This window comes from Chiloscyllium plagiosum, chromosome 24 (assembly GCF_004010195.1).
Source record: "Chiloscyllium plagiosum isolate BGI_BamShark_2017 chromosome 24, ASM401019v2, whole genome shotgun sequence".
In the NCBI taxonomy this organism is placed as follows: domain Eukaryota; kingdom Metazoa; phylum Chordata; class Chondrichthyes; order Orectolobiformes; family Hemiscylliidae; genus Chiloscyllium; species Chiloscyllium plagiosum.
Genome location: NC_057733.1, coordinates 32,149,460 through 32,169,335, shown reverse-complemented (window position 1 = coordinate 32,169,335; position 19,876 = coordinate 32,149,460). Strand labels below are relative to the sequence as shown.

At 40.5% G+C, this 19,876-nt stretch overlaps 1 protein-coding gene across 4 annotated transcripts in view; it reads left to right on the top strand.

Annotated features, from left to right (window-relative positions):
* Positions 1-3,765: 3,765 nt before the first annotated feature.
* The window catches only part of kif19 (kinesin family member 19), a 230,757-nt gene continuing 214,646 nt past the window's right edge, over positions 3,766-19,876 (top strand). For all 4 annotated transcript variants that reach the window (XM_043714732.1, XM_043714731.1, XM_043714729.1 and 1 more), the window contains exons 1-2: positions 3,766-4,229; positions 12,106-12,186. In XM_043714732.1, the coding sequence (XP_043570667.1) occupies positions 4,191-4,229; positions 12,106-12,186 (120 nt within the window). In that variant the 5' untranslated portion in view covers positions 3,766-4,190. The remainder of the gene's footprint in view (positions 4,230-12,105; positions 12,187-19,876) is intronic.

The following is a 19,876-nucleotide window of genomic DNA, read 5'->3' as shown; positions in this document are numbered from 1 at the left end:
TCTGTGGAGCAAAAATCAGAGGGAATGTTTCATCTTAATAGAAGTAGGAGAATTAGGAGTATCATATTAGTTTTTTAGCAAGTGCAAGAGGGCCGAGAATGGAAAAGGGACAAAAGGAGATATGATTGGATATTGGAGAAATTAAGTGACATCTATTGGTGGTGCAGGTCCAAGGGGAGGTAATAGGGTGAGTAAAGACACTGAAGATGTCTCTAGAGAAGGTGACAAACTTACGAAGAGTTGCTATGTGAACGAAAAAACAAGGCAAAGACAAATTAAGGTCAAACACTGCAATAAAGAAAAATAAAATAGAAGCAGCGATTATGGCATGAAATTGTTAACCTAAAGTTGAGTTTGGAAGGTTGTAAAGTGCCTAATCAGAAAATGATGTGGTATTCCTTAAGTTGTGTTTAATTGGAACACTGCAGAAGGCTGAGGATGGAGAGTTCAACATAAGACAGAGAGAAATAAACACATCTCCAGTCCAGGTTCTCTCTCTATTCTCTGCAGTAAAAGTTCTTTAAACTGATGAAAACCAGCTCATTTTGCTTCATCAGTTTCTGTAAGCTGTGACTTTTAATAAGTCAGAAACATTTTGTCAACATAAGTCAGCCATGGTGTACCTCCTGCAAACCAGTGAAAACATGTGGAAAGGAAAACTAAGAAGCAAGATTCTAATCAGCACATGAATCATCTCAGCAGATCTTGTGAGCAGAAACTATAGAACTACTTTCTAGTGTTGTCATAACTCCCATTTTTATTTTCCTGTCTGTATGTGGGAGTGAGGGATAGTTTTTAAGGGAATTAGAGTTTTAACTTGTAAAGAGATATGTTGAAGGCTCATAATCGTTTATCTGCAGTTAGAGTCTCTTTCCTTGTAATAAATAATAATTCTTCAGTACCGAAACTTGTGCTTTCTGTTAACCTGTGACTGAATGTCAAGGACATTGGGGAATTCTGCATACTTCTAAAAGTCTTTAACAGTTGTAATATCTCAAGAAACAATGGAGCTTGATTTCCAGTGTGCCACCCCAGTGAGACACTACAGCAAATACAGAAGACTAAATTGAAATAAGGACATGTAAATCACATATCACAAAGCTGGTCCTTTTTCTAAAAACTGTTCCTTTTCTCAAGGATACTGTATCCTTGATTTTCTTCAAAGGGGTTGTAAAACAGTCCGGGCTCCAAATTGGCTGAAGTGTACAGACATGAAAAGGCACTGGGAGGCCTTTTTGTTTATAGGTAAACAGATGAGACTTTAGACCACAGCTTTCATGTTTTAGAAGTGACCTGTATAATGAAAGGGGAGTGGTTAATCCTGAAAGCTGAATTCTTGTTGTTAGTCAGTTCAGTTCAGCTGTGGGCTGTATGAAAACAGGCTGCTTGATTTTCTCTCCTTCTGCCCTTCTAACTTCGACCTGTAAACTTTTTTGTTTCATTTTTGCTCTGTGTTAAGGGCTTGCTTATTGGAACTGTTGCATGTATTTTTTGGAACAACATAATTAAGTCTAGTTTTGATAGACTGCGTTCTGTAGGTATTCTTTATTCTGTTCTTTGTGTTTCATATTGTGTAATTTTGTGATTTTTTTGTCTGTTTTAAAAGCTGGTAGTCAACCTAACTAACTTACTCCAGGTAATTTTCACTGTACACTTTCCGAAGCAATTAGCAGAGTTACGATCTGGGCTGCCTGCTTAAGAATGTTTTGAGTGGCCTGGCCTGGTTCATCACTGCTTCACCTGGAAGGAATATCTGGGGTTTTGGATAGTGAAAGGAGATTAGGTAAAAGGGTTGGTGATGTATGCCCTCATTTATCATGTGAAGGGATTTTGAGGTGATTGTCCATTCTTCAGTGGTGTCATGGAGTGATAAGTCCCTCCAGAATACTGAAAAGAGAGAGGAAGATATTTTATTGGCAGCATCATACTGGAAGTGGTGGTGAATAATCCATTAGATGCAGAAACTGGTAGGTTAGAAGGTGATGGCAAGAGTGAATAGTCCTGGGAGGGAGGGGGAATGAGAGCAGATGTGTGGGAAATGGAACAGTGCTGAGTCAGGGGTTTGTCAACCATAGTGGGGAAGAGTAAGGAAGACATATCCACGGTGCTGGTTGAAAGTTTACAGCAGGAAAGATAGAAACTGATGTCCTGACAGGACTTAAAGTGTGTTCAAGTGTGGACCAGGCAAATGTTTGAACAAACAGGCTTGTGCTGAATATTTGCTGATGGTTATTTCTAGAAATGGAGACAGAAAAGTCCTGGAAGTTTCAGGGGTGAACCTTGTGAAGGTGAAAGGAAGACAGTATTAGAAATAAAATTGATAATTTTTCCATTTCAGTGTGAAATCTCAATGTACCAAAATAAGAAATGACAAAGTATGACTGGAACGAAGCATGTTCCAGATATCCCGCTGAAGATAGGCTTAGCTAAAATCAAAGCAGCAATCCACAAGTATTAGGTAAGAAATTCATCATAGTCTACAAGAGCCATCTTTAGCCATCAGAAAGAGATAATTTGTTATTTTATAGCTTGAGGGACATCACTCTTTGCAATAAAATGAATAAATGGAGCTGTGTCCATTATCTAAATGATGACTACCTAAAATCTTATCAACAGCCATTGAGGAAGCAAACATTCTCAGGACTCAGACTTAGACTTGGTCATGAGTATAAAATCAAATTCAATTTGTAAAATAAATTAATTGCAATCTAGTATAGGATGCAAGATTATAGAAATATTCTGAGGGAGTTGTTGGTCTACTAAACTTAAATCTTGCAACATACGACATTATTAGAATGTGATTGAATTTCTTTCTTGCAACTCCCTCCCAGCTCTCTACTGTTGCAAGCACTGGTTAGTTGTGTAAGTATTGTACCAGCTAACACAGCATTATATTTGAGAGGCTTCCTATTGAACAAATGTAAATTATGTAGTGTCTAAGTTCACTGATCATGGGTTTTATCCATCCCAAATCCCCTTAAATTAGCTCACCCTCTAGCAACAGGCTGATAAGACATTTGGCAGAGGAAGACTCAATCATGGCTTTTGAAAGGGAATGTAATACTTATCTGAAGAGACCACCAGGGGAAAGGTGGGATGCACTGAGCCACATGCCCAGAACGCTGGTCAGAAGTCACCAAAGGAAGGAGCAGCGGTCAGAAAGTTTGTGATTTCAAATAAACCTGTTGGACGATAACCTGGTGTCATGTGACTTGTGACCTTGTCCACCCCAGTCCAACACCAACACCTCCGCATCATGGCCCAGAGATTTGGCAGGGACGTGACGTGCCAAACATCCTCCTTGTAAACCAAGGCTGTAATTGTTACTTGCCAGTTGAAAATGTGAGCAAGAACCAATCGCGGAATGGACTGAAAGGACTGTGTTTGTAATCTACAAACCTGGAGATACTGGGGACAATGGGGTTAAATTGTGCTTGGAAAGCGAATTTTGTTTCTGAAGGTAGAGCAGAACCTGTGGCAGAAGTTTCTGGATAGTGTTTTCTTCAAATAAGAATGTTCACAAACGAAGACTAGTTTGTTTCTCACTCAGTTTCATTCTCCTTTTGGTAGTGGAGGTGGGTGGGTCATGAGATGACAATGTGTTGGTGACTGAGGGAGGGAAGGGTAAGGGCTCTGTACAAGGGGATCTGAATGCTCTGTGTGTGGGTCACCGACAGGCGGCCCCCGTGAGCTCCCATCCAGCCAACCCCACTCTGTCAGCTCGGATTTCTTGAGCGCAGGAACCAGGCTTGAAAGTCTTTCAGTCTCCAGGAGAGAGAGAGAGAGATCAGATCCACACACAGCCCAAGGATCGGCAGGGAGAAGGAGGCTGCTAAGACCAGGGATTGGGAGTAGCATCGCTTCCATTTGAGAAGCTAAAACGTTTATTTTTTTTGTGTATGTGAAGAAAAGGTCAAATAACCAACAACAGCTTCCAGAGGAACAATAATTATATATAAAGCTGCAAGATTGCGCACTAGTCCGAACCAGAAAATCCGCACTTGGGTATACTGGTGATAAAGTTGTGTATTTGAATTCTGCTGTGTATTAAGGGCTGTACGTGAGCAAGGTGAAAGCAATGAGGATGTGAGGTTTGTTTTAAAAGAGCCTGTGCTCTTGACTGTGTTCCTGTGACCCAGCGCCATGTATCAGCAGCAGGTACTGTACAATCCGACCTACTGCCAAGAATCATGAAGGACGGAGGAGAATCTAAAGACCAACAATTGACTGTAAGTTCCTTTCTAGCCCCCCCCCCCCCCCCCCAATGACATTTTGGAAAGCGAATAATCTGTTTGAACATAAACCGTATTCCCTGGGTAGAATTAGCGTTTAAACATCCGCGCCAAGTGTCCACATCCATGGTAACATTTAATGAATTTTCTTTCTTGCATTTACCATGTTTAATAATTCTGCAGGATTAAAAACAGAAAGTGGCTGGATCTTTGGAAGTACAATAGCGTAACTGCACCTTGCCCTCTGGAATTCTGTATCAATACTTGAGTTTCATGGGATGCACTTAACAGGTGCTTTTGAAAATGGGACTGGTTGTTAAATTTCACTTCTGCTCAGTGTTACCATCGCAAAAGAACGTTAATTTGTAAAACCTGTTTGTCCAGAGTTGTGAATCAGATGTCCTGTGGGTATCAGGTTGTGTAAAATATTCAATATTTTAAGTTCATTTTCCAAAGCCATCCAAATGCCATGTTAGAAAACTGCTGCCGTCTACCTGATACATTCTTGATAGTATTTATGGAAAGGGAGTATTGATTATATATTCTTAATTGCCATTGAGAGGGTAAAAATGATCTGCCTTCTTGAATCACTACAGTCCCTATGATGTATGGACACGCAGATGTGTTCTTAGGCAAGTTTCAGGCTTGGGACCCAGTGACAATGAGAGATCAGCAACATCAGCCAGGATGGTGTGTGGTTTGAGAGGACTTTACAGGTGGTGGTGTTCCCAAGTATTTGCAGCCGTTCTTCCAGGTGATACATATCAGAGACTTGGGTGATGCACTCAAAAGAGCCTTGGTGAATTGCTGAAAAGCACCTTGTAAATGGGTTGCATTGCAGTCCTATATGTTATTGTTGGAGGAAGTGAATGTTGAAGATTAGATTAGATTTAGATTAGATTCCCTACAATATGGAAACAGGCCCTTGGGCCCAACAAGTCCACATTGACCGTTCAAAGAGTAACCCACCCAGGTTCATTCCCCTACCCTATATTTGCCCCTGTAAACCACGGGTGGCACGGTGGCTCAGTGGTTATCACTGCCTCACAGAACCAGGGACCCTGGTTCAATTCCCGCATTGGGTGACTGTGTGGAGTTTGCACATTCTCCCCACATCAGTGTGGGTTCCCTCCGGGTGCTCCAGTTTCCTCCCACAATCCAAAGATGTGCTTGCCAGGTGAGTTGGCCGTGCTAAATTACCCATAGTGTTAGGTGCGTTAGTCAGGGGTAAATATATGGTTGGGAATGGGTTTGGGTGGGTTATGCTTCGGAGGGTCGTTGTGGACTTGTTGGGCCAAAGGGCGTGTTTCCATACTGTCGGGAATCTAATCTAAAGCTAAGTTGTGCCTTGCAGATGATATGCAGGCTTTGTGGAATCAGGAGGTGAGTTCACAATAAATAGCATCTGGTCTGTTCTTGTAGCCACAGTGTTTTATGCGACTGGTTCAGTTCAGTGTCTGGTCAATGGTAACCCTAGGATGTTGATAGTGAGGATTCAGCAATGGTAATGTCAAGGGGAGATGATTGGATTCTCTCCTGTTGGTAATGTTCTTTGCTTGGCACTTATGTGGTGTAATTGTTACGTACCACTTGTCAGTGGTACCTGAATGTTGCCCAGGTTTTGCTGGATGGGCATGGGCTGTGTCAGTATCTGAGGAGTCATGAATGGTGCTAAATATTGTGCAGTCAGAGACAATCCCTATCCATGTCTTTGTGATGGAAAGAATATCATTGATCAAGTAGTTGAAGATTGTCATGCATAGGGCACTACCCTGAATAACTCCTACAGTGATGTCCTGAAGCTGAGATAACCGGGAGTTAATAATCACAGACATTTTCCGATGCACCAGGTATGACTCCAACCAATGTGAATTTTCCTCTTGATTCCCCTTGATTCCAGTTTTCCTTGGGCTGCTTGATGCCATATTTGGTCAAATGCTGCCTTGATGTCAAGGGCAATCACTCTAACCTCATCTTTCAATTTCAGCTCTATTGTACATGTTTATCAGGGGCTAAGGGGCCTTGGTACAATTACATGGAGCATCCTTGAGCAGGTTATTATTAAATAAATAGTCATACTGCATGGAAACAGACCTTTCGGTCCAACTTGTTTGTACCGACCAGATATCACAATCTGACCTAGTCCCTACTTGATAGACATTTCGTAACCCCTTCCTTCATTTACTGATGAGGCACTAATTGAAGAGATTTTTTTTTAACCCGCTTTTTGTAGACTGACCAATTTTCCAATTCATTGAGTAGTAGATGCTAATGCTGTAACTGTGCTGGAACATCTTGGCCAGGGCTTGGCAAGTTTTGTAGCACAAGTCTTCAATGTTGGAATGTTGTCAGTGCCCGCAGCCTTTGCATATGTCCAGTGCCTTCAGCTGTTTCTTGATATCATATGAAGTGAATTAAATGGCTGAAGACTTGCTTCTGTTATGCTGGGGAGGTCAGGAAGAGACTGAGAGCGTTCCTTAAATTTTTTTTAAGGCAAGGGTAGGTTAATTCTTAATCTATCAACAGGAATAAGTGGGAATGCAAAATAATCAGATCAACATTGATCTTATTAAATCCCAAGAGGCTGGATGGCCTACTCCTGCTCCTAATTCATATGTTTGTATCATCCACTTGGCATTTCTGGCTGAAGATGGTTGCAAATGCATCAGCCTTGCCTTTTGCACTGATGTGCTGAGCTCCCTGATCATTGAGGATGGGGGTATTCTTGAGCTACCTGTTGTTATTTGTTTAATGGACCACAACCATTCAAGGCTGTTTGGAACAAGACTGCATCACTTATCCAATCCATACACTGTGGGATTGCTTCACCCCATCAATTGGGAGTATTTCAATTACAAATCTGAATTATTGCATTTAAATACAGGTGAAAATAGAGGTGAATCTGGTGAATTTTCCTAATTGCAATTAACTTAAGAATATAGGACTTAGGAACATAGGACTTAGGAACTGGTGTAGACCATTCAGCCCTTCAAGCTGCTGTACATTCAATAAGATCTGGTCGTAGCCTCAATTCGACCTTCCTGCTTGTCCCTGATATCCCTTAACTCCCTTTTCCATCAAAAATCAGTCTAGCTGTGCCTTGAATAATTTCAGTGACCTTGTTTCCACTGCATTCTGCAGAGATAGAAGTAATCCTCACTCCCATCATAAAAGAGAGACCTCATTCTTAAACTGTGTTTCCTGGTTCTAGTCTCCCCAAGGGGAAACATTGTCCTGGTATCCACCCTAGCAAGTTGCCTCAACATCTTGTGTGTTTCAATAAAATTTCCTTTCACTCCTCTGAATTCCATTAGATATAGGCTCAAACTGTCAATCTTTCTTCATAAGATACACCATTTATTCCAGGGATGAGTGGAATTAACCTTCTCTGAACTGCCTTTAAAATATATATCTTTTCAACAAGGAAGACTAAAACTGTATGTAGAGCTTCAGTTGTGGTCTCACCAAGGCCCAGTACAACAGCAGTAAAATGTCCCTACTTTTATGTTTGATAATCCCTGAAGTTTCGCCAGGCTCAAACATTTCATAAAGGTCAACAAACTTTTTCTCATTTTTCACTTTATGTTCAATTTCTCTTCCAAAGATGCTGAAGCCAATTGCAACCTTCTCTGATCGTGTACTCACTGAACATGCACATTTGCTAACAAGACACATTATGAAGGAAAACTCAGAAAATTTTATTCTCCTTCACTTAAACAGTTAAGGGTTGAGGATATGGTGCAATAACTTGACCTATACTTCATTTAAGGGTTGAAAAGTATGGCGCTGGAAAAGCGCAGCAGGTCAGGCAGCATTCGAGGAGCAGGAGAATCAATGTTGCAGGCATAAGCCCTTCATCAGGAAAATCTTCATTTAGCTTAGATAGTTTGGGGATGACCTGATTGAACTTTTAAAATGATAGATGAGATTTGATAAGGTACTTTCTTTCTAAAATAAGATAGTGTCATCTTAAAGTTAGAGTTAGGCCTTTCTGGAATGTAATTGGAAAAGAGTTTTACACATAATGGAAGCCAGATCATCCTCTCAGTAACATCTGTGGATGCTGGGTCAACTATAGTTTTTGAAACATAATTTGATAGACTTCTAATGGATGAGTATCAAGGGATGTGGAACAAAGGTAGGTAAATGGAGTTTCTGATACAGATCAGCTGTGATTGAATGAAATGGCAGAACAGGCTTGAGCTGCTGAATGGCACATACCAGTACTTTAGAAGCTGTTGAGTGCTAAAACTATTGTTCCGAAGAGTATTGCCAAGGCCGAAATTATTGAGAGCTTTTCTTTAAGTAGCATCTTATCACATTCACAAAATGTCTCAAAGCACTTCACATGCAATGAATTATTTTTTGAGTGTAGCCACTGTTATGTAGAAAAACATTGCAGACCTTCTGCACTGTTAAATCCTTCAAACAGAAGCTGAGACAACCAATTCGTATGTAGTGATTTGGTTGAGAGAAGGATTTTAGTTAATCTATCCTTGTACTTTTTATATCTATTGTAAGCAGGTAGCTGGACCAGAATGATAACTCATTCACAAGCACATCTATTTACAAATCTTCGGATACTGAAGTAGTCTGTGCCATCTTGCAGGCTTCAGTTGATAAGTGGCAAGTAATATTTGCTTTATATAAGGGCCAGGCAATGGCCATCTGCAGTGAGAGCATCTAACCATTCACAAGCACATCTATTTACAAATCTTCGGATACTGAAGTAGTCTGTGCCATCTTGCAGGCTTCAGTTGATAAGTGGCAAGTAATATTTGCTTTATATAAGGGCCAGGCAATGGCCATCTGCAGTGAGAGCATCTAACCATTGACCCTTGACATTCAGCAGCATTAACTTTATTGAAACTGCCCCTATAACATTCTGAGAGTTTCAGTTGACCAGTTGGACCATCCAAATTAATATCATGGGAGTCGAGAGTACTGTTTGCAACATGCATTGTGGCAACTCACCAAGGCTCCTTCTACACAATTCACAAGTCCATGACCTCTAGATTCTACAAGACCAAGGATGCATGAGAACACCATCCCATGTAGGATCCCCTCCAATTCATGGACAATCCTAAAATAACACTGCATCATCATTTCTTCGCTGCTGATTAGCCAAAATACTGGAATTCCCTTCCTAATAGCAAAGATAGTACAACTACTGCAATATTAGAAGTTCATGTGTATTTTCCCATAGACTACCTGCCCTTAGTCCAGTCTGCAACTGTATTGTTCAGAACATGGCCAACTTAAACCAACAGTGCTACTGAGCCAGTCTTGATCATGGCCATTGAAATCTTCTAACCAGAGTACATTCAGTGCCCTTGCTACCTTCAGTACTTCTACCATTGGAGAAGCATTATTCATCAGCTATAATCAGCTGGAGGTTTCCATGCTTATGTTTAATTTGATGTCATTTGACTTCATGGGGTCCAGAGTCAATGCAAAGCACTACAAGCGCCATTCCATCCTAACTGTATGCTAATGGAACACTACCTGCCAGCAGCACATCTCAATCACCAACATCTTCAGAGTTGGTGATTGAGAAGTCATGGATGTTGACTGAAATGTATGACTGTGTAAGCCTCACTTGTGTAGATGTTGCTTGTCTCATCTAAGAGATGGCTGTACCAATTTTGGCATAAATCTCCAGATGTTAGTCATGTGGATTTGACAGGGCTGCCTGGACATTGTCAAGCTCAAATTCAATGCCTTAGTTGATGCTGGAGGACCCATCTAAATGTTATTCTTTCTTTTGTTAACTGGCTTGCTAAGCCATACCAGATGACAGTGAAGAGTTAATCACTTTCCTCCAGATTTGGAGCATATTTAGGTCAAACCAGGTAAGGACTACAGGCTGCCTTTCCTAAAGGGCATCAATGAGCCATTTGTGTTTCTCCCTAGCTACATTTAAATTCCCCAATGGCCATGATACATTTTATGCTCCTGTGTGGACCATTAATTGAGGCTTTTGGATGATAATATTTGAAAACTGAAAATTTAGAGAGTTTTTCATATAGTTCTACTCAACTGCACTTGCTTGGGAGCCAACCAAAGCCTGAAGAGTGTCACGGGGATCTGAGCAAAACACCTTAATATTTGCATTCCTTGTGCAAATGCTCAGCTCTCCAACTGATCTCTCCTTCTGAAGGGAGTCTGTGCTGGAGAGCAACATTGGTACACCTGCCAGGATCATAGCGTACAGAATTTCAGGTGTGTCATTCGGGTTAAAATTAGTGGTTCAATTTATTTATAGGAATTACATTTACACAAAGGGAATTAAGTATAACAAGTAGATTGCAATGTGGTTATTGTCTTACACTCTAAATGGTCTCAAAAGCAATTGGCAAAATTTTTGTTCTGCATCAGAACCATTTAATTGAGTATGTAATTAAACGGCTCAAACCCATGGAGCCAGTAACTCCAGTTACTGCGTTGCTCAAACTGACAGATACACCAGAGGATGGGCATTGTGGAGAATTGTTGGAGTGTTATTCTGAGCTTTTGCTTCTTCAGGGAATCTTGCTAGCAGCAGATGTGGTTGGTTAAATGAAAAGGTTAATAGTATTGTGCTATCTCTGGCCGAGACTGGCATCCACTAAGTCTCTGCACCAGTAACAGAGCCTGCCAGAATTATCCCTGTGGTGTGGCTTTCTGTGAGGTGAAGACAGGTTTCTGTTGAAGAACAATCAAATCTTTCTCAACAATCTGATAATCAGAGTATTACTTATTTTGCTATTCAGCTGGCTAGGATGAGAATAGCAATCCTGATGGACTGATTCACTTATCTGGCCAGTTCATGAAAGGAAGCCTATTAGAGTTTCATTTGGCATGGTACTCATTTGATCGCTCCAACAATCAGAAATATATTAGCCTTCACAAACTAAAGGTAGTGGCCATGCAAACTCGATCTGACAGTCTCACGAACAAAAGGGATCACCTCTCCTTCAAACAGTAGCTATCTCGTGTCTCTGTTCAGTTTAAGAACCTGTTTAATATGGAAAGTTAAAGAAAATAAATAGTGGTTGAAGTACTGTTCTGCTGACACTTGTGTTTCTCTGAAATGCTCTTTGGGACCTATTTTAAATGTACACTGTTTGGTCAAATATGCAAAGTCATACTTCTAATTAAAATTAACTCTCAACTCTTGGTCTAGCCTGAGAGGTGTGGAGTGCTACCTGAGTCAGAGAATTGGCTCAGTGTTGGGTTTTTCTTGGTTGGTTGCCCATATAAAAGCATTGGGATACCTTCCAAGAAGAAATAGGCTATCATGATAGCATTCGTTTATCCAGGAAAAATATCACATTGTGGGTTCTCCAGGAGGTTGCATGTAGCTGTGATGGAAAGTATTATGAATGCTAGTCACCTGCAACAGAAACAATTTCAGAATATATTAGAGTCGCTCCTGTGTGTTCCACATAGTAACACAAGCTGAAGGTAGTAAACAAATGGGGCTGGCAAGACTCCAGCCAAAAATATTAAAACTCACCTATCTATTTGTTAGTGTCCACAATTCCTGTTACTGGTGGCACCCAAAGTATATGCCCACTATTGTGGGCACAGTAGATTCAAAAAGGAGTTCTTTTTATTGTTAAAATATGTATTAATGGTAAGGATGCAAGGTAACAGCAGACCGATTGCTAGGATTTTTGATGCAAATACACTACTGCAGATTGTGGAAATAAATCAAGCTTTGTTACTTACAAATACTGATGTATTGTCCAGTTCCAATCGATGTGTCTTCATTCACTGGAATCTATAATAATATTCCTGTCTGTCTCATACTTATGATTTGTAGAGGGTGCTGGAATCTCACTTGTTCTGCATTTTCACCAATGTTTGTTTCTCCTTTTGCCTTGTACAGGTGGCCCTACGGATTCGGCCCATCAATGAGACGGAAGTAGAGGAAGGAGCCACAATCATCGCTCACAAAGTTGATGAGCAGGTCAGGTGTTTCCAAATACTTTTACATGAACATGTTTTGAAAGAACTTTTCAGAAGATTACAACTGGTGCCTGGAAGTTGCTGCATAAGAGGTTCTGAAATACCCTCAAAGGAGATCAATTCACATGTTTTATTTCAAAATGTCAGCTAACTGTGTCAGTTCTGTACATAATCTAGGATATGTTTATTTCAGATTTTATCATCTCAAGGACAGTTGCAGGCTATAACAGTTCAATCAGTGATTCCTTTCCAAGTATAATTTATCAAATAGGATAACATGTCTTTAAAAAAAAATGCTTAAGTGTTTTGAAAGAACTGTGGATCAAATGGGAAACTTGGAAAAATTGATTTTATACGATATTAAAAGACATAAAAGAAAAGTGTTGTGGCTATATTTGAATTTTATAAAGTAGGAAAGAGCACATGGGAGTTTTTAAGGATAGAAAGTAGGAGGGGAAACAATACAGGAGATATTTCAGCCATTATATTAATAAACACCTTCACTATAGATAATGCTGGTATCTCGTCTGGAGCTGAGTGGGGAAAATAATGGCATGTGAAATACTGAACGGGAAAAAATAGAATTTCAAACACTATGAGTGACTAGGCCAGATTAATATAAGAAAAATACTTAGGAGAATGAGGTTTCCCTGGGATGGGCGTGTCCAGACCTGGAGGGTAAAGATTTAGGGTGAGAGGGGAAAAATTTAAAAAGGACCTAAGGGACAACTTTTTCACACAGAGATTGGTGTGTGTATGGAATGAGCTGCTAGAGGAAGTGATAAAGGCTGGTACAATTACAGCATTTAAAGGAATCTGGACGGGTATGTGAATAGGAAGGGTTTAGAGGGATTTGGGCCAAGTGCTGGCAAATGGGACTAGATTAGATTAGGATATCTGGTAGGCATGGGCAGGTTGGATCAAAGCGTCTGTTTACGTGCTATATATCTTCAAATCTATAACAAGACTGGAGAGAAGCTGTGCCTGAAACTAGAGAGAAAATCACAGCAACATAAATAACGGTTCACATGAAACCCCTTACTTCATCTGCAATGAATAATAGCCATATAAATCACTCATTAAGCCACACAATGCACAGGAACTCTAAGTGTCATTAATTATATGAAAGCAGTCCTGCAATCATTCTTCATTGAATCTCAGGACTGTTAGATCTCCCCCATGCGCAATATGATTTTTCTTCACTACAATGAGGAACATAATGTAACTTCTTGAATTTACCACAGGAGATTATTTCTAATTTTACAGGGATCAGTGCAAGCTGTTAGCTATTTAAAAGCTGTATTAATTACTTTAGTGAAGAGACCAGCAGTAACATATGTAGGTTTGCATACATTACAAAGCCGGTGAAAATGCCAGTTGTGAAGCAGACACAAAAATCTAGAGATCTAGAACGGTTATGTGAAAGAGGAGAAACTGTGGAAATGTGAGGTTATTCATTTTGGTCATAAGAATAGAAAAGTAAAATTTTTTTTTTAAAAGTGTGATTTTTAAAATTTTTGTGTTCAAGGGATATCAAAACTTAGCATTGCTAACTTAATTAAATGAAATTTAAAAATGTATAAATAAGTTTGGGTTTTGAATTTTGAGTCAATATTATGTGGCTTTTCCATGTGTCGAAGGTTAACTTGGGCTTCATCCGGAGGCTCACTGAAAATGTTACCTAGTAGAGTGACGAAATGTCTGAAAATGAACCTTCCAGCACAGCAAGCAAACCTACATCCTTAACTTAGGTGTTTCTGTAGCCCTAGTGATTTCTTTTTTAAAACCATTTGTAAGAGCTACTTTGGTAGGCTAATGGATTTATATTTCCATCAGGATTTTATGACCTAGCAAGATAGACAATTGTACCTCAAAGTTTTTGTTTGAATTCTCTGAACTAGGCTCTTTTATTTCAGCACAAGGGAAACACGCATAGTAGAGAAATTTTGTTTGTTTTACTTCAATTGAGTTAGTTTTGTGAAATCTTAGCATTAACATACAGATGTAAGCGCACAGATCCACAGTTCTCAGAAAATGAACTATCAGGGTGTTGTCAATGATTTAACTTTACGATGTTGCCAATACAGAGTTAGAAGGGCTAATTTGGTTCATGATTTGGAGTTGCCAGTGTTGGACTGGGATTTACAAAGTTAAAAATCAAACAACACCAGGTTATAGTCCAACAGGTTTATTTGGAAGCACTAGCTTTCTGAGCGCTGCTCCTTCATCAGGTGGTTGTAAAGTGGGGATTACTTGCTAGGTCACACATTTATTGCCCATCCCTAATTGCCCAAAGAGCAGTTAAAAGTCAACCAGATTGTGGGTCTGGAGTCACATATAGGCCAGACCAGGTAAGGATGGCAGTTTCTTTCCTTAAAGGACATTAGTAAACCAGATTTCTTTTTTCTCATAGAATTGACAATGGCTTTAGGGCCATTGTTAGACTTTTAATTCCAGATTTTAATTGAATTTAAATTCTACCATCTGTGTGGGCGGGAATTAGAACTGGGTCTGTGGAACATTTTCTGGATATATGGATTAACAGTTTAACAGTTTAATATCACATGGCCATCACCTCCCCAGCTGGAGCATTGTGTCCAATTCTCTAAATCACCCTTCAGGAGGAATTTTTAAGGCCTTGAGAGTGGTTGCAGAAGATGTTATTAGACTATTATATCTTTGGAACCAATTACATGGACAAACCAGAGAAGCTGGAATTATTCTCATTATAGCAGAGAAAGTTATGGTTTAATATAATGTTTTAAAGTCATTAACGATTTCGACACAGTAGATGCAGAAAAACTGTTTCAAAGGATGAAAGGTAAATAAACAGAAGGCACACCTGATTTTAAAAAGAATCAGAGGTGAGGTGGGGGAGCTTCACAGTGAGTAGTTAGGATTTGGAATGCACTGGTGATCGGAGGTGGATATAGTTTCAACGGAGCCTTTGAAAAGAAATTCGATAAGTTCCTAATGGCGAAACAATACACAAGGGAATGTGTCGGGAGTGGAAATAACTGAATTGCTCTTAAAAACAATAAACCGAATGACCTCCTGTCTTGTCTATGATCTGCTGTATTTAAACTCCCTACCAGCATACTGACATTGAAGATAACGCTTCTAGTGCATTCACAGGAAAGGTACTATCATGAACCCCCTGTATTTTCAGCCACTCTGAGCTTGGTGTTGGCAAAAGTTAAACGCTTTTTGCATTTGCTCAACTTCATAATTCATTCACTTAAAATATAAATCCCCTGTTTCAAAAGGTTGTTCTAATCATTACACAGCAGTTGCAGGGAAGTGATTTACCAAACCATGTCTAGCTCAGAAGATCAACTCATATAAAAAATTTTAGAGGTCTCAGGTCAGATTTTTAATTCATTCATAACCCATCCAAATATGTAAGGTTATAATTAATTCTGAGATGATGTTGTTTCCTGAACTGAAAGGCAGTTCAATTTCATTTTGAAGTTGTTTTAGAGAATAGGCTTCCTTTAGGATTTTTTAAGGTTTTGGTGCCAGGAGAGATGGGAATGTGATTTGTGCCATGGTATTTCCGGATAACACTTTGAGTTGAAGGAAACCAGTCCATGAAGAATTCCCAGAATCAACTCCCTTCCCATTGGATTGTAGCACAATGTGTTTGAACACTGACTTACTACACTGCTCAATCATTTAGCAGATAGTGTACACTATATAGTATTCAATCACATTTTACCATTACTATAGTCCCCTTATGTGCTGTCAAGGATTTTTTGAATTTTGAATTTCTCAGCTGTGTGATTCGTTACAAAGACCACTACTGTGCTTATTTTAAGATGCAGTACGTGAAGATGTAGTAGACTGCATGACAGGACCAGGAATTTATTCCAGCTATGTTAGAATTTCTAAAGGTCCAGTACATGTTTTGTTGCTGTTTATCTTGGCTGTCAAATGAGAACACCTGAGCATAGTGCCACAAGTGGGATTAGATTGACGCACTCCTAAAATGGCAGAGGAGAGATAAATCTCTCAAAGCTCTAATGGCAAAAATCCATCATCTGTGGGTTATGATTATTTTTACTGATCAGATTATATTCCACAAAGGAACAATCCCAGCAAGAAATGCTTGCTTGCTGCAGTGTCAGCAATGCTTTAATCAGATTGTTGGTAAAGAAGTAAGAGATCAGCAATTTATTTTGCTGTGCATGTCCTTTTCTGGGTTTTATTATTTTTCATGGAATACCTTCCCATCCTGCAAATGTGCTTGGGGATAGGCTCATGAGTAACAGGTGGGAATGATACTAAAACAAACAGCCATTAAGTGCCATAAATATCAAAAATGCTGGGCAACATTGATGAGAGAGAAATCGAATGATGTTTAGTTAGAGTCATAGAGTCATCGAGATGTACAGCACGGAAACAGACCCTTTGATCCAACTAGTCCATGCTGATCAGATGTTCTAAATTAATCTCGTCCCAAAGTTTGTGAGAAGATTTGTAGCTCGGGTGCTCGTTGTTGTGGTTCTGTTCGCCGAGCTGGGAATTTGTGTTGCAGACGTTTCGTCCCCTGTCTAGGTGACATCCTCAGTGCTTGGGAGTCTCCTGTGAAGCGCTTCTGTAATCTTTCCTCCAGCATTTGTAGTGGTTTGAATCTGCCGCTTCCGGTTGTCAGTTCCAGCTGTCTGTTGCAGTGGTTGGTATATTGGGTCCAGATTGGGTCCAGATTCAATCAATAAGCACATCGATCTGGACCCAATATACCGACCACTGCAATGGACAGCTGGAACTGACAACCGGAAGCAGCAGATTCAAACCACTACAAATGCCGGAGGAAAGATCACAGAAGCGCTTCACAGGAGGCTCCCAAGCACTGAGGATGTCACCTAGACAGGGGACGAAATGTCTGCAACACAAATTCCCAGCTTGGCGAACAGAACCACAATAATCTCATCCCATTTGCCAACACTTGCAAACCCTTCCTATTGATGTGCCCACCCAGATGCCTTTTAAATGTTGCAATTGCATGAACCTCCACCACTTCCTCTAGCAGCTCATTCCATAAACACACCATGACCTGTATGAAGAAGTTGCCCTTTAGGTCCCTTTTAAATCTTTCCCCTCCAACTTTAAACCTAGTCCCTCTAGTTTTGGATTCCCCTACCCTGGGTTAAGACCTAGGCTATTCATCCTATCTATTCCCCTACTTCTTAATCTCTATAAGGTCACCTGTCCACCTCTGATGCTCCAGGGAAAATTGTGAAGAATTTTAATCAGAATTAGAAAACGTTAGGGAAAGATCTGTGGGAATATGACCATGGTGCAGTCCCTGCAACATAGTTGAAGGAAGGACAGGACTGGCAGCTCAACATTTCAGGGTATAGAGGTTTCTGGCAAGAGAGCTGGGAGCATTGTATTATTGGTAAAGGAAGCCATCATCGCAATAATGAGGGAGGATGAATTACAAGTGTCTTCAAATGACGCAATTTGGGTAGAGCTTAGAAACAAAATGGGGGATTATTTTGTTGGCACTATAATACAGGCCTCTCAAAGATCAACAAATCACAGAAAGGTATGAGAAAAACAGGGTTATAGTTGTAGGGAACTTCAACTTTGCTAACATTAACTGAGATCTTAACTTAGTGTGAAAGGATTAGACAATGTGTAATTTTTCAAGTTCATCTAGAAGAGTTTTTTGTGCTAGTATGTAAGTATTCCCACTAAAGATGGGGTAGTTCTAGACCTAATCTGAGGGAATGAAGCCCCTTTGAGTGGTTGAAATTTCAGTGGGTGAGCATTTGGGAGTTAGTGACCATAACTCTAAGTTTTAAAGTTGTTATGGAATGGGATAAGGATAGTGCACAAGGTGTGTCTAAACGGGGTGGGGAGGGAGGGAGGGATGATGGAGGCTGATTGCAATATCATTAGACAAAAGTTGGCAAACTTAGACAGGAGCACCTACTTGCAGGTAAGTCTACATTTGGAAAGAGGGAGTCTTTTAAAAGTAGTATAATGAGAATCCAGGGCCAGTGTGCTCCTCTAAGAGTAAAGAGCAAGGGGAGCAAGTCCATGGAACCGTAGATGTCAAGGGATACCCAGAATTTGATAAAGAAAAAGAAGGAAGCATATATCAGGTATAAAGCATTAAAAACAGGGGAGGCCCTTCAAAGGTATAGCATGCAGGAGGTTGTTGGAAAGGGAAATGAGGAGGGCAAAGAAGGCTATGAAATATTTTTGGCAGATAGGATCAAGGAAATCCACAAGGCTTTTTTATAAGTATATTAACAGTAAGAAAATTACCAGGGAAAGACTGCAACCTATTAGAGACCAAAGGGGTAACCTGTGCATAGAACCAGTGAATGTGAGTTAGGTCTTAATTGAATATCTCTCATCTGTATTCACACGGGAGAAAGACACTGTAGCTGGGGATACCAGTTGGGATGGTGAGGTTCTGGAAAACGTTAAGACTATTAAAGAGGAGGTATTAGATGTTTTAATAGGCATTCAAGTGCGTAAGTCCCCAGGGCCTGGTGAGATATATCCCAGGGTGCTATGGGAGGTGAGAGCAGTGATTGCTGGGGCTATGGTGGAGATATTTACTATGTTGCTGGCCATAGGTGACGAGAGTCATAGAGTCATAGAGATGTACAGTGTGGAAACAGACCCTTCAGTCCAACCCATCCATGCCGACCAGATATCCCAACCCAATCTAGTCCCACCTGCCAGCACCCGGCCCATATCCCTCCAAACACTTCCTATTCATATACCCATCCAAATGCTTCTTAAATGTTGCATTTGTACCAGCCTCCACCACTTCCTCTGGCAGCTCATTCCATACACGTACCACCCTCTGCATGAAACAGTTGCCCCTGAGGTCTCTTTTAGATCATTCCTCTCTTATCCTAAACCTATGCCCTCTAGCTGTGGACTCCCCGACCCCAGGGAAAAGACTTTGCCTATTTATCCTATCCATGCCCCTCATAATTTTGTAAACCTCCATAAGGTCACCCCTCAGCCTCCGACAGTCCAGGGAAAACAGCCCCAGCCTGTTCAGCCTCTCCCTATAGCTCAAATCCTCCAACCCTGGCAACATCCTTGTACATATTTCCTGAACCCTTTCAAGTTTCACAACATCGTTCCGATAGGAAGGAGACCAGAATTGCACGCAATATTCCAACAGTGACCTAACCAATTTCCTGTACAGCCGCAACATGACCTCCCAACTCCTGTACTCAATACTCTGACCAATAAAGGAAAGTGTATCAAACTCCTTCTTCACTATCCTATCTACCTGTGACTCCACTTTCAAGGAACTACAAATCTGCACTCCAAAGTCTCTTTGTTCAGCAACACTCCCTAGGAACTTACCATTAAGTGTATAAGTTCTGCCAAGATTTCCTTTCTCAAAATGCAGCACCTCACATTTATCTGAATTAACTCCATCTGCCACATCTCAGCCCATTGGCCCATCTGGTCAAGATCCTGTTGTAATCTGAGGTAACCTTCTTCACTATCCACTACACCTCCAATTTTGGTGTCATCAGCAAACTTACTAATTGTCCCTCTTATGCTCGCATCCAAATCATTTATGTAAATGACAAGAAGTAGAGGACCCAGCACCGATCCTTGTGGCACTCCACTGGTCACAGGCCTCCAGTCTGAAAAACAACCCTCCACCACCACCCTCTGTCTTCTACCTTTGAGCCAGTTCT